Source organism: Protopterus annectens, chromosome 1.part2 (assembly GCF_019279795.1).
Source record: "Protopterus annectens isolate FY-2018-M chromosome 1.part2, PAN1.0, whole genome shotgun sequence".
NCBI lineage: Eukaryota > Metazoa > Chordata > Ceratodontiformes > Protopteridae > Protopterus > Protopterus annectens.
Genome location: NC_056727.1, coordinates 914,429,955 through 914,444,098, shown reverse-complemented (window position 1 = coordinate 914,444,098; position 14,144 = coordinate 914,429,955). Strand labels below are relative to the sequence as shown.

The following is a 14,144-nucleotide window of genomic DNA, read 5'->3' as shown; positions in this document are numbered from 1 at the left end:
CTACAGCTGGACTTCTGATCATAGCAAGTTTACTCTATTAAAGAAATGGATGTCAACAAATTCCCTTTAACAGAGATGCTCAAGAAGTGATTACGACATCCACTTCTATTTATTTGTAATACACACGTTTTGAAAGATAGTGAAATTTACCAATCTGTGCAAAAGCACCAACTGTCATTGCTGCCAAACATATCTTCAAAAAAGAACATGACCACATGTTGTGCTGCCACAGAAATGGTAAACTATGCAAGAGTGTGCACTTCTGTACATAAAGGGAGTCTTCTTTTAATTTAGTTTCAGTGATCATTTGTGTGGCAGCACACTATTTGTTACAGTTGCCTACCAGTTCCTAAGTGACTATTGCCTGTGTCACGTGCAAAGTTTGCCAAAATCCTGGCTATAACAAAACTTATTTTAACTTTCTTATATACCTGGATATAACAAGGTTATTTTCCCTCATTTTTAGCTAATAACTACACTACCACAAAGTAAAAAAACATAATTATCAAGGCAATTAAGAAAAAAATGAAATAAACTTAAGTTACTATAATGGACCTACTAGCTAAAGGGCTCTCCAATTTCACTGAAATAAACCATATTTTAGCTGCTGGCTCAGTAATTTCACTGAAATAAACCGCATTACTCTAGTCAAGGGCTACCTCAGCACTATTACAAAAGTTCAATAAAGTGTTTTTTTTTACTATCTGAATCAAAAGTATCAACTGGGGAGGGCTGTAAGCTATGAACACACTGAAAGGACTTGTTCTTTGATTACTTTCTGCAAGCAACAAATGACTATGTATTGGAGGCATCTTACCTTTCACACTGTGTTTGCCCTTTGGTAACTTTGTAATGTGTGATGCTCTCTTTAGCTCATACCTAGAGAAAACAACAGATTTTGTGAAATTATCCTACAGAAACAATATCTACCAAGATAAATACGATGAAGTGGTTAAACAATCAGTATAAATGTCTCGCCTAGTAAGCAGCAATGTAGTAAAAGTGCAACACACATATTTAGACCAGTACTGCTACATTTAAATCCACACCTTGCATTAACAGACTCTTAAATTACAACTCGCCATGTACTCACTATAAAAGCAGACATACGATCAAAAGGATCACTGTTGCAAGAAATCAAATATATGATTTGGAAATAAACCACTGGCACATGCATGTACTCCAGCCAAAGATTTTCATCAATGGAGAGATGCCCCTTTGGATATGTGGTTGCATTCTTGTACTGTGGCTATTAGAAGACAACCTGGTTATAAAAAGCAGCATGTCATGCATCTCTCTCCATTGTTCTTTTTTTTTTGTACCCAGTAAAAGGCAGAGAGAGATCAGCAAATGCTCTTAATGGTAGGCTAAAGAAGACTTTTAGAAAGTCCCCCCCCCCATATTTCTCACAGCACAACCACTGCTTACTTCAGCAAGCATCCCTGCCTATCTCAACGATTCTGTCCTCCTGTGTTTTTTGTACACTGCTGTTGATACCCTCGCAAGACCCTTTCCTAGGAGGGTCCTCTCACATGAAGAAGCTCTTGGTTTTAGCAGAAGCATGAATCCCCATTGCACAGAGAAATATGAGGGAGTTGGGCCATTATACTGGTCACCTTCTGAGAATGTGTTTTAATATCCAAACCTTTCAACATACAGGCCTTTCCATTTAGAATAGATATACACATGGACTTTAAAGGAGAGTGGTTCCCTCTCCCATGATGCTTCAAACCCCTGCCCATCCTGTAACTTGCTGACCTCCCCTATTAATTAATTATTCAGAGTCTCCATTGGAAATTGTCACAAGTGCCCCTTTACACCCACACCTACCCATCCTTAGAGAGGGGAGCAGACATAAGTGTGTTCATTCCTTTAAAATCCCTCATTGGCTCCTCTGGTGCTGAAGTTGCTAGCTTATCCAGAGCTACCTGGGCCACTGTTAGGACTTCATCACTCTGTGCCCAAGTTGAAAGACAATGGATCTATAGATAATGATTTGAGTACACTGACACATTCATACTGAGGTAAGACATTTAATTCAAGACTTTACACTGCCATTCTCCGTGAAAACACTAGACAATAACAGAGTATACTATAAATATCAGAAATAGACGAATCATAAGTACATCCTGATCATGAAACCCAATATGTGCATCGTATCTGTAAGACAGAAAGTACAGGTGTGTACACTTACCATAAATGTAGATGTTAGAGTGTATTCACTGTTGCAGTCATTACATTTGGGTTATCTGCCTGCAGGTTGCCCTCAATCGGCCTGATTAACAAAGTCTTGGGTCCTGCCTCAGTTGCTGTCCCTTTTTCCATGACGTCAGGTCGTCAGGGGTATAAAACATGCAGCCGATGCCATTATATCAGTTTTTATTTCCCCAGATGGCAGGTGCCCCCTAATGGGAAGCAATTAAACATAAAAGCACAAAGATATACCTCCAACAAAAAAGCAAATACACCAAAAAGGCTTTTAAGCATAGTAAAGGAAAGTAGAGGTATAGCCAAAAGAAGTTAGGGAGCTGGAGGGAGGGCAACAAGGACTGCAACAGTGAATACACTTGAACATCTACATTTCTGGTAAGTGTACACAACTGTACTATGTTCTTCATGTTTCATTGTTGCAGTCATTACATTTGGGTAGATTCCCAAAGAGATGGTTGGGAGGAGGAATTTAGATAGCATTAGCGCCAGCTATAAGGCCCCGCAAGACTGCAGTAGCAAAGCCAGCTCTGGATTTAGAGAAAATTGGCAAATGATAATGTTTGGTGAAAGTATGTACAGAACTCCAGGTAGCAGCTTCTAGGACGTCCCTGGTAGGGGCGCCTCTGAGAAAGGCTGTAGAGGTAGATGCAGCCCTGGTGGAGTGAGGTCTGATCCCCTGGAGGATAGGTTTTCCATGGTGCTTATAGCAGAAATAAATGCAATGGCTTATGCATTTAGAAATGGTTTGCTTTGAAATAGCCTTCCCCTCTGCCCCTGCAGCAAATGTCACCAGCAGTTATTCAGATTTCCTTTGAGGTTTAGTCCTGTCCAAGTAGAATCTAAGTGGTCTGTGCACATCTAAGGAATGCAGTATCCGTTCCTCATTATTCTGTGGATTTGGAAAGAAGGTTGGCAAATGAATGGACTGATTAAGAGCCACACTAGATACCACCTTGGGCATGAAGGATGGATTGGTTCCGAGTGACACCCTGTCTGCATGAAAGATGATGAAAGACTCCACTGCCATAAGGGCCTGTAATTCAGATACCCTTCTAGCTGACGTGATTGCTAAAAGGAAAGCAGTTTTCTAAGAAAGAAATTTTACGTCTGCAGTAGCAGCTGGCTCGAAAGGAGGTACAGTGAGTTTCTCCAAGACAAAGTTAAGGTCCCAGGCTGGGGTTGGAGCTCTCCTGGGTGGTCTCAAATTTTTGCCCCTCTGAGGAACTGCTTCAGCTGTGGATGAGAGAAGAGGGAAGGTTCTGTGTTATGGAGGAAAAAGACAGGCCCTTGTGAAGCATCTCAGTTAAGTACTGTAAAATCTGAGGTAAATTGGATGCTGCTGTGCTCATGCCTTGAGATTGGTTCCAGGCACAGAATCTTTTCCATTTTTCAGCATAAGATTTTCTAGTACTAGGCCTCCTTGCCTCTAAAATGATATCCATCACAGGTTTGCTGAGGGATGGTAAAGGAGAGATTAAGCAATTAGCCAGGCTGCAAGGTTCAGTGTTGGAAGCTGAGGGTGCAGAATCTGGTTCTCCAGCTGAGACAGCAGGTAAGGAGTCTGAGGCAGGTGCCATGGAGATAACAGTGACACACTGCGCAGGAGGGGGCACCAGTGTTGGCACGGCCAGTCCGGAGCAATCAAAATCATCCTTGGTTTGTCCTGTTTGATTTTTAGTAGTACTTTGGAGAGCAGAGGTAGAGGGGGAAAGGCATAGACTGTTTTTTCCAACTGAAGGACAGAGCATCCACTTTCCAAGCTTGTTTGTGGGGAGTCCTTGAGCAAAATTTGTCCAATTGGTAGTTCTGGGGAGAGGCAAACAGGTCTACATCTGGGCTCCTCCATCTGCTTGTCAACATGCTGAAAATCCTTGTTTCCAGTTTCCACTCATGTGGGTTCATGAGGTTTCTGCTTAGTCCGTCTGCCAGTGTATTTAATTTTCCTGGCAGGAATTGAGCTTGTAGGTGCACTTGGTAGCTCAAGGCTGTGTTCCACAGAGCCATGGCTAATCTGCAGAGAGGGTAAGAATGTGTACCCCCCCCTGCTTACTTATGTACCACATAACTGTGGTGCTGTCTTTACCAATAATTGTCCCGGAAGAATGTGGTCTTTGAAGGCTGTCAAGGAATTCTGTACAGCTAACATTTCATTTGGTTGATATACAGGTGCATCTGTCTTGGGTTCCATTTGCCCTGAATGCACTGCCCTGCCAAGTGAGCCCCTCATGCATAGTCTGATGCATCTGTTAGGGTTTGGACGGCAGGGGGTAAAGTGAAAGGGAGCCCCTTGTTGTGGTAGCAGGCCTCTGCCCACCAAAGGAACTCTGTCTTTATACAAGGAATGATAGGAATCATTGACTCCAGGTCCTGAGAATGTTGACACCATAGGCTTTTTAGATACCATTGTAGTTTCGTCATATGCAGTCTTGCATATGGAATTAGTAGAATGCAAAAGGCCATGAACCCCAGGGCTTGTAGAATTTTCCTTGCAGACAGCTGGGTCTTTGAGGACAGTAGTTTGAAGTAGGTTGTCAAATAAACTTGCTTCTCTGGAGTGAGGAAAGCTATCTGGGAAGTTGTGTTCAAGCTTGCTCCCAGGAATACGATCTGTTGGCAGTGTACTAGGTGAGATTTCATTTTGTTTATGGTGTACCCCAGTGACGTTAGAAGTTTCTTTACGAATGCCAGATGTTTTAAAAGCAAGTGCTGGCTTTCTGTCTGAATCAGACAATCGTCCAAGTATGGGTATATCTGAATATTTCTCTGCTTGCAAAATGCAATGGCTGGAGCTAGACACTTTGTGAATATCATGGGCACAGCAGATAAGCCAAAGGGAAGTGCAGAGAACTGATGGTGCATGGAGCCTGCCCTGAAGCGTAGGTATTTCTTGCAAGATTCACTTATTGGAATGTGCAGGTAAGCTTCCTTTAAGTCTAAGGTTGCCAACCAGGCATCTTTGCCTAGCATAGGAAGCAGTTGTTGAAGTGTTAGCATTTTGAATTTTGGAATTACCAAAAAGGCATTTAAAATAGAGAGGTCGAGGATAGGATGCCAGGAGCTGCCTTTTCTGGGTAACAGGAAAAGTCTTGAATAAAAAACTTGTCCCCTTTCTTCTGCTGGGACAGGTTGAATAGCCCTGACACTTAGAAGAGAGAGAAAGTACAGTTGTGTACCTACCATAAATGTAGATGTTCGAGTGTATTCACTGTTGCAGTCATTACTCTTGGGATATCCTGCTGGCAGGCTACCCGCAGTCTGCCTGAATTCCAAAGTCTTGGTCCGGCGTGGGTTGCTGTCGCCTCTTCCCTGACGTCAGTGCTCCAGGGGTATAAAAGATGCAGCCGATGCCATTTTCTTCAGTTTTTCTTGCCCAGATGTCAGGTGCCCCCAAAGGGGTAGGCTAAAAATTATGCCAATAAACATGCATGCACTAAGGTAATAATTTCCTTCATCTACAAGCAAATACACCACATAGGCTGTATAGAATAGAGAAGTACAGATAAGACCCTGCAAAAGAAAGGGGGATGGTGGGAGGGTAACCTGGACTGCAACAGTGAATACACTCAAACATCTACATTTATGGTAGGTACACAACTGTACTATGTTCATCGTGTTTCACTGTTGCAGTCATTACTTTTGGGTTGAATCCCAAAGCTGAGGATGGGTGGCTGGGGCTAAATAGGATTAGGAGAGGCTATGAGGCCCTGCAGAACTGCAGTGGCAAAGCCTGCTCTGGATTTAGAGTAGAGAGGTAAGTGGTAGTGCTTTGTAAAAGTGTGCACTGAACTCCAAGTTGCAGACTCTAAGATGTCGTTGGTTGGTACTCCTCTGAGGAAGGCTGTTGAAGTGGCTGCTGCTCTGGTTGAATGTGGCCTAATGCCCTTAGGCACTGATTTGCCATGTTGTGAATAGCAGAAACGAATGCAATGGCCTATCCATTTTGAAATAGTCTGTTTTGAGATAGCCTTTCCTTGTGAATCCTGCAGCATATGCCACTAAAAGTTGCTCGGTCTTTCTGAAAGCTTTAGTTCTGTCCAAGTAGAAGCGTATCTGTTTGTGTATGTCCAAAGAATGCAGAAGTCTCTCACCCTTGTTCTGTGGGTTTGGATAAAAGGTAGGCAAGTGAATGGTTTGGTTAAGGGCCACACTGGACACCACACCTTAGGCATAAATGTCAGGTTTTTCCTCAGAGAAACCCTGTCTGGATGGAAAATGATAAAAGGTTCCACAATCATGAGTGCCTGTAAATCCGAGACTCGTCTTGCAGAGATTATTGCTAGGAGCAGAGCTGTTTTCTAGGATAAGAATTTTATATCAGCTGTTGAGGCTGGCTCAAAAGGAGGCAGTGTGAGTTTTTCCAAGACATAATTGAGGTCCCATGCAGGTATTGGTGCTCTCCTTGGTGGTCTTATGTTTTTGGCCCCTCTGACGTACTGCCTTATTAAAGGATGAGAAGAGATAGGTGGTTCCGTATTGTAATGGGATGAAATGGCAGAGGCGTGGATCTTAATTGATGAAAAGGATAGGCCTTTGTCCAGCATCTCAGTTAAGTATTGTAAAATCTGAGGAATACTTGGTACAGACGTGTCAATTCCTTGTGCCTGGTTCCAAGCACAGAATCTCTTCCATTTTTCTGCATAAGATTTTCTGGTACTGGGCCCTCCTGGCCTGCAAAACTACATCCATCACAGCTTTGGAGATAGGAGTGTTCTGAATGGCTACATTATCTGCCATGCTGCCAGATTTAAGGTCCTGAGTTGGCTGTGCAGTATCCGATTATTTTGTTGGGTCAGTAAGTGAGGAATTTGAGGCAATGTCCAGGCTGGACCTTGAGACAAGTTCTTTAGGATTTGGTACCAGTGCTGGCGTGGCCAGTCTGGGGCAATCAGTATCATTTTTGGCTTCTCGTCTGACCTTTAGGAGTAATTTGGGGGAGAAGAGGCAGTGGAGGAAAGGCATATACTGCTATGTTTTTCCAGCTGAAGGATAAGGCATCCACTTTCCATGCTTGCTTGTGATAAGTACTTGTGCAGAATCTCTGTAGTTGGCAGTTGTGAGGGGAGGCAAATAGAGCTATGTCTGGGCATCCCCATTTCCTTGTTATCATGCTGAAGACTTGTGGATCCAGCTGCCACTCGTGGGGATCCATGAGGTTTCTGCTTAGTTCGTCTGCCAGAGTATTTTTCCTTCCTGGCAGGAATTGTGCCTGCAGATGTACTAGTTAAGTCAATGCTGTGTCCCACAAAGTCATGGCTAGTCTGCAAAGGGGCTAGGAATGTGTGCCCCCCCCTGCTTGTTCATATACCACATGACTGTGGTGTTGTCTGTCTTTATCAGTAGTTGTCCTGGTTGAAGTAGGTCCTTGAAGGATGCCAGGGCATTTTGAACTGCTAGCATCTCTTTTTGATTGATATACAGATGCATTTGGTTTGAGGTCCATGTTTCCTGAATGCATCTTCCTGCTATGTGGGGCCCCCCAGGCATAATCCGACGCATCAGTCGTCAGTGTTTGCCTGGCTGGGGATAATGTGAACGGCTGTCCCTTGTTTTGGTGACAAGCCTTTGCCCACCATCGAAACTCCTGTTGCAGGCAGGGAATGAGAGTAATTATAGTGTCCAGGCTGTGGCAATGTTGAGTCCAAACACCTTTTAGGTACCATTGAAGTTTCCTCATATGCAGTCTTGCACATGGAATTAGTAGGATGCAGGATGTCATGAAGCCCAAAGCCTGCAGAATTTTTCTTGCAGATAACTGGGCCTTTGTTGCTAACATTTTGAAGTAGGTAGTCAGCTGTCTGTTTGTCTGTCGTGAGATAAGCCATCTGGGTACGTGTATTTAAGCTTGCACCCAGGAATATTATCTCTTGAAAGGGTACTAGTTTTGATTTATTTTCGTTGACTGTGTACCCTAGGCATGTTAGCAGTTTTTCACAAATGCCAGATGCTGTAGAAGGATGTCCTTGTTCTCTGCTTGAATTAGACAGTCGTCCAAGTAAGGATATATTTGTATTCCTCTTTGTCTGCAGAATGTAATTACTGGTGCCAGGCACTTTGTAAAGACCCTGGGCGCAGTAGATAAGCCAAAGGGCAGTGCAGAGAATTGGTAATGCATTGAGCCAGCCTTGAATCTGAGGTATCTTCTGCATATCTGTCCGACTGGGACATGCAGGCATGCCTCTTTTAGGTCTAAAGTTACAAGCCAAGCATTCTTGCCCAGCATGGGCAGTAGCTGCTGCAAAGTCAACATTTTGAATTTTGGTATATCCAGGAATGTATTTAGAATCGATAGGTCCAGTATTGGCCCTCCAGGCCTTGTCCTTTCTGGGCACTAAGAACAGTCTTGAGTAAAATCCTTGTCCCCGCTCTTGCACTGGCACTTGTTGAATGGCCCCTCATGTCCATGAGGGATGAGACTTGTTTTTGTGCCTCTGCCCATTGATTTTCTGGCAGATCTGGCCAGCCGTTTGCCTTTGGCAGGGTATGGAAATGGAACCTGTAGCCTTGTGACACGATATTTAGAACCCACTTGTCCTGGGTTATAACATGCCAATTTTGTGAAAAAAAAGTGCTAGTTTTCCCCCTAAGGGTGCTGCCAGGAAATAAGTGCATGGTGCAGGCAGGGGGAAGTCATTGGGACTGTTTCCTGTAAGGTTGTGATTTGTCTTCTCCACTTTTGGAGGTAGAAGCACCCCATTGCTTTGACCTGTATGAACCTTGCGCCTGGGATCTGCCTCTAGGGTGTCTGGGTCTGCCCCTTTGAGGTCTGTCTGACACAGGAAAAGACCAATTCTTTGTTGGCCAGTGTCTACTAAACCTAGGTGGCTGTACTTGTAAGAAATCTTTGACCGTTTGCATAGATTTAGCCTTGTCCTCCATTTTCTTTAACACCTCTTCTGCCTTAACACCAAACAAAGAATCATGCTGTAAAGGTGCATCTAATAATTTAACTTTAACATGATCAGGCAGATTTTGTTCCTTTAACCAAGCATGCCTTCTAATTACAGAACCTGCAACTGCGGCCCTGCAGGAGGCCTCTAAAGAATCAAAACCACATTGCAAAGTATGCTTTCCAACTTGTTCAGCTGCATGCAATATATCCTGCATGTTGTTGTTTTCTGCACATTCAGAGTTTAAAAACATTTTCTGTTTAAGCAATGCCATGACATGTTGCTGATATTTGAGCATATGAAACTGACAATTTAAGGCCCTTATAGCCAAGGTAGCAGATGTGTAAACCTTTTTTCTCCATTTATCCAGTGCCCTAGAATCCCTGTCAGAAGGGGTAGGGTTTTTAGCAGCAGAAGCCTTAACACCCTTGGGACCCTGAGAAATAGTTTCTGGGTCTGCAGCAGGGTTTTTAAAAAGGAATTTTTGTGAGTCAGGAAGCATGTAACATCTGTCAGACTTAACAGGAGCTGGAGGTAAGGAGTCAGGGGTAAGGCTAGACTCCGAAAACACATAATCCACAATGTCTAACACAGGAGGGATGGCTAGTGGCTTTGTGCTGAGGTAGTAACAGGAAATCCCTGAGCCTCTTTTTAGACTCTGAAAAATCTTGGTTCTCCCAGTGGAAATGCTCCATCATGGTATGTAAGGTTTCCCCAAAAGAATAATGCTCAGGAGGAGAAGCTGAAGGTATGGATTCTTCAGCATCAGAATCCTCATAGGGGGGAAAAGAATATTCCTGATCAGTAGAGGAATCAGAAGAAATGGAAGCCTGATCTGAAGATTCATAGTCAGTCTCTTGCCTAGGTCTCTTATCAGGAGGGGGATGGGAACCCCTGATCAAGGTAATCAAGTCTTCTGCCATTTTGAGCATCTGGTTTTTGGGCATGGAGACCTGTCCACATGGCTCTTGAGGTTGCTTCTTTGCCTTTGAAGGTGCTTTAGTCTTTGCCTTTGAAGTTGGTTTAATGTATACATGTTTGAGTCTGAATACACCCTCAGAAGCCGGTGCCTGCTCAGCGGCTCCAGACCCATCTGGAGGATTAGCGTCCGAGCCTCCAATACCTTGAGTTTCCAGCAGCATGGCCGACTCCAAGTGAGAGTCGGTAGCGGCCTGCTCCTCTAAAGCTGCGGTCGTCAGAGGCTGCGAAAGCGCCTCACTTAGAACCAACTAACCGGCGACTGGCTTAGGAGAAGCTTCGTCGTCAGTTTTGGGCCTCGGCTGTCTTTCTTTTTCTTTGCGTTTTTTGTGAACTCCGGTAGTCGGATGGCTTTCCGACGACATTTCTGGATAATTAAATCTGCATCCAAAGTAATTTAAAGCAAAATCATACTGACACTTAATAGTGCGTTGGTTACATCTAGCACAAAACTGACAACTCAGAAAATTATCATCAGGGCCTAGGCAAGGAATACAGTAAGAATGAAAGTCCTTATGAGGTATTTGCTTCCCATAAGAAATACAATTAACTTTTCTGACATCGGTTCTGGAGCAAAAAAAAAGAAAAAAATTTCCCCAATGGGGTACTTAGCTTTATAGAAGACTTCGGATCTGAAATTCAAACACGAAAATCTCAGGAGTCGGCCGACCGGCACTTGTGAACTGCTTCTGCTTCGGGCACTGCACAGCAAGAAAGACTAAAGAAAATGGCGCCGGCTGCTTCTTTTATACCTCTGACAAATTGACGTCAGGAAGGGGCGACGACAGCCGACGCAGGACCCAAGACTTTGGAATTCAGGCCGACTGAGGGCAACCCTAACAGCAGGGTTACCCAAATGCAATGACTGCAACAGTGAAAAATCGAAGAACATCCACAGGTTGTTGACAAATGAAGTTAACTACTTCAGATCAGGGGTATAAAAAGAAAATTTTTATCAAACATTTTAAGGTGTGCATTAATTTTAAAATTTTTTTTTATTCTAGAAAAGGTACAAATTTCTGAGGAGTACTGCTGGCAGAAACAATTGGAATATCATGAATTTCACTGGCAACTATTACTGAATGCCTCTCAGACCCCTGGGTTAAATAAATATATCTCCATTTACAGCATTTTACAATTAAATGCATTAAATTTATAAGTTCATAGGTGTATACAATAACTACCACAAGAGCCCTTGTATGCCTAGTCATGCAAATGAAGTGTGATCCACAAATTTGATTTATATAGGGGTGATTTATCAACTGCCTCTGTCCATCAGAGACATAGGTGCCAGAACATGAATGAATTTCCCATTACCAACCCTTGGTCCAGGTTGGTGCTTTAATAGGGTTAGGAAGGAACTCTGTTTCACACTGATGGGCAGCCTGTTCCAGACAATGGAGAATACATTTCTCAGAGAATTCCTAAAGTGTCCTATTCATGTCACAAGCAAAATTTAGGTCTTTTGATCTACTAGCTCTTCTGCTGTTTGTTTTGTGGGTGTACAAAAGGTTCATCAAAATAAGGTCCTGGGATGCCTTGTACACCAGGCAAAGATCACCTCTAAGAAGTCTGTATGATACCAAGAAAAAAGATGGTGTAGGACACCGAGTTTACTCTCTGCATTCTTTTTGTATGCTTGCTGCATGCGTCTGATCAAATACATACCGAAGGGGCCATTATACTCTATGACAGGTCTGATGAGGACCAAGTAGAGTGGTATTATCACCTCTCTGGACCTAGATGCCATACTCTTACTTATAAGATGAGCAAAGTAGGAGGACCGTCTTATTACACTGGACACAAAGGCCAAGTTACTATTTACTACCCTCACAGGAGCAAAAAAACCCTGAACAATTTCTCCAAAGCAAACTATAGCCTATTAAGCAATGGTATAAAAAGTTTCAAAGTCCCTGCTAATACAGCCAATAATGACAAATATGCAGAGGACTACATAAATGCCCTTTACAGCCACTTAAATGTAGTGACTCAGCTGTACCTGACAGGATTAAGACCACATCCTCTTGAAAAAACAAGCCACCCTGGTGGACTGTACGTATAAATAAGTTATAAAAAATAGAAAGAAAATGATATCCAAGAACAAGAGGGAACTTACTCAGAGGAAGATTATCCTCCACATCTTGAACAAGCAAATCGGACATCTTGAAAAGTCGTGTTAGGCTAGTTACGAGACTAAATTAGCATCCATAACTACAGCCGACCATAAGGCATTCTTTAACTACATCTGAAATCTAAAAGGAAACACCAGCTGTGTACCAAACATATAGTGGATGGTACCATTCACACTGAAGCTGAGGAAATTGCTAACCTTCTAGCTGACAGATTTAGCAATAACTTCATCCCCCTCTCCCCACCGGCCATACCCCAAAGCATTCCTGACACCAGTCCTCTACAGAGTATCTACAAACAAAAGATCATACAAGCACTCTCTAAGGCCACAAACACGGCCTCTATGGGACCAGATAACATACCAGGTTGATTACTAAACAATTTAAAACAAGACGTAGTGGAACCACTTGACACTCTCTTTAATCATAGCCTATGCACTGGCTTTGTTCCAGCAGAGTGCAGAATAGCAACAGTAATCCCCTTGCAGAAACGGGGTCCATCAACCGATCCAGGAAACTATCGACCCATACGCCTAAACAGCCTTATTTGCAAGACCATGGAAAGAATTCATCATGGACATCATCAACAAGGACAAAGGCAACCTTCAAACTCTTAACCCGACCCAGTTTGGTTTCATCATGGATAAATCTTGCTTATTAAACGTGGTGGACTTCTTTGAGAATGACACCAAAGCTTTGGACGAGGACAACACAGTACATACCACCCGATCTTGATTTAGCCAATGCTTTCGACACAATCTCCTCATTCAGAGATCACAGAGAAACTCTCCCAGCTGGAGATTAAGCCATACATCATTACATGGATAGCAAATTGGTTCACGCATAGAATGCACGCTGTCAGAGTGGGGAAGTCTACCTCCATTATTAGACCAGTTATCAGTGGGGTACCACAAGGATCTGTGCTGGGCCCTCTACTGTTTGGAATCTATTTCTCTGAAGTCCAGGCAAAGTAGATGGCCTGTGGCTTATCAAGTTTGCAGATGACTGCAAACTGGGTATAATCATAGAGTCCCCCAATGAAGTAAACATATTCCTGAAGGGGATAACACAGACAAATGAATGGTGTCGAAGTCACGGACTAAAACTTCATGCAAAAAAATTCCTCTATCTCTTTTGGCAAAGCAGCAGCCTCTGCTAATTATGACATAAATAGCACCCTTCTAAGCTCATATCCAGTGGTGCGAGACTTTTGAACACAGGTTGATAGCAACCTAAACTTCGATCGCCATGTGTCCATAGTGATAAAGCCTCCTACATTGCTCATCTCATAAATAAGGGCATCGCATTTGAGACTAAAGAGGTTATAACTCTGCTATACTAAACACTTATCAGACCACTAATTGAATACAATGCTCCTTTCTGTATGCATCTCACCAGACACCTGCAGCAACTGGAGCGACCACAGAGGTTTCTAACAAGGCCTCCAAAATGCGACTTGCATGATAAGACCAAAAGCCCTATCACTGTACTCTGTATACACAGTCTGCTGAAAAGCAACCAGTGCCTGGCCTACATGGCAGTTTCTGACTCTTCCCTAATGGGAATGCTGAACATCCACAAATCAAATGGGACAACAGTCACTCGTTCTAGGGATCTCACCTAGCCTGCAACATTAACAAAACATCCTGGAGAGAGAGATATCTCCCAAAGACTGACACTCCTCTGGAATAATCTCCCACTTCACATGAAGTAGTGCTCCTCAATGACCCTATTTAAGCACAATCCTGACAACTGGATGGGTGACTGTAAATTCGCCCCAGAGGTGGCACTTATGTCCCTCATGGATAGGGGTTACCGGTGTTGATCATAGAATCTCTCTGCTAACAATGACCATCTAACTATGGTCAATTAAGATACTTTTTTTTTTTTTTTACATGGCTAGGCTTGCAAAGGTCCTAGGGCTATTAGCCTAGTAATC

The 14,144-nt window shown here is 43.2% G+C and overlaps 1 protein-coding gene across 1 annotated transcript in view; it reads right to left on the bottom strand.

Moving 5' to 3' along the window:
- Positions 1–14,144, bottom strand: part of PARP1 (poly(ADP-ribose) polymerase 1) — a 2,301,307-nt gene that overhangs the window by 299,644 nt on the left and 1,987,519 nt on the right. Inside the window, exon 24 of the mRNA XM_044060208.1 lies at positions 818–879. Coding sequence (XP_043916143.1) covers positions 818–879 — 62 coding nt within the window. The remainder of the gene's footprint in view (positions 1–817; positions 880–14,144) is intronic.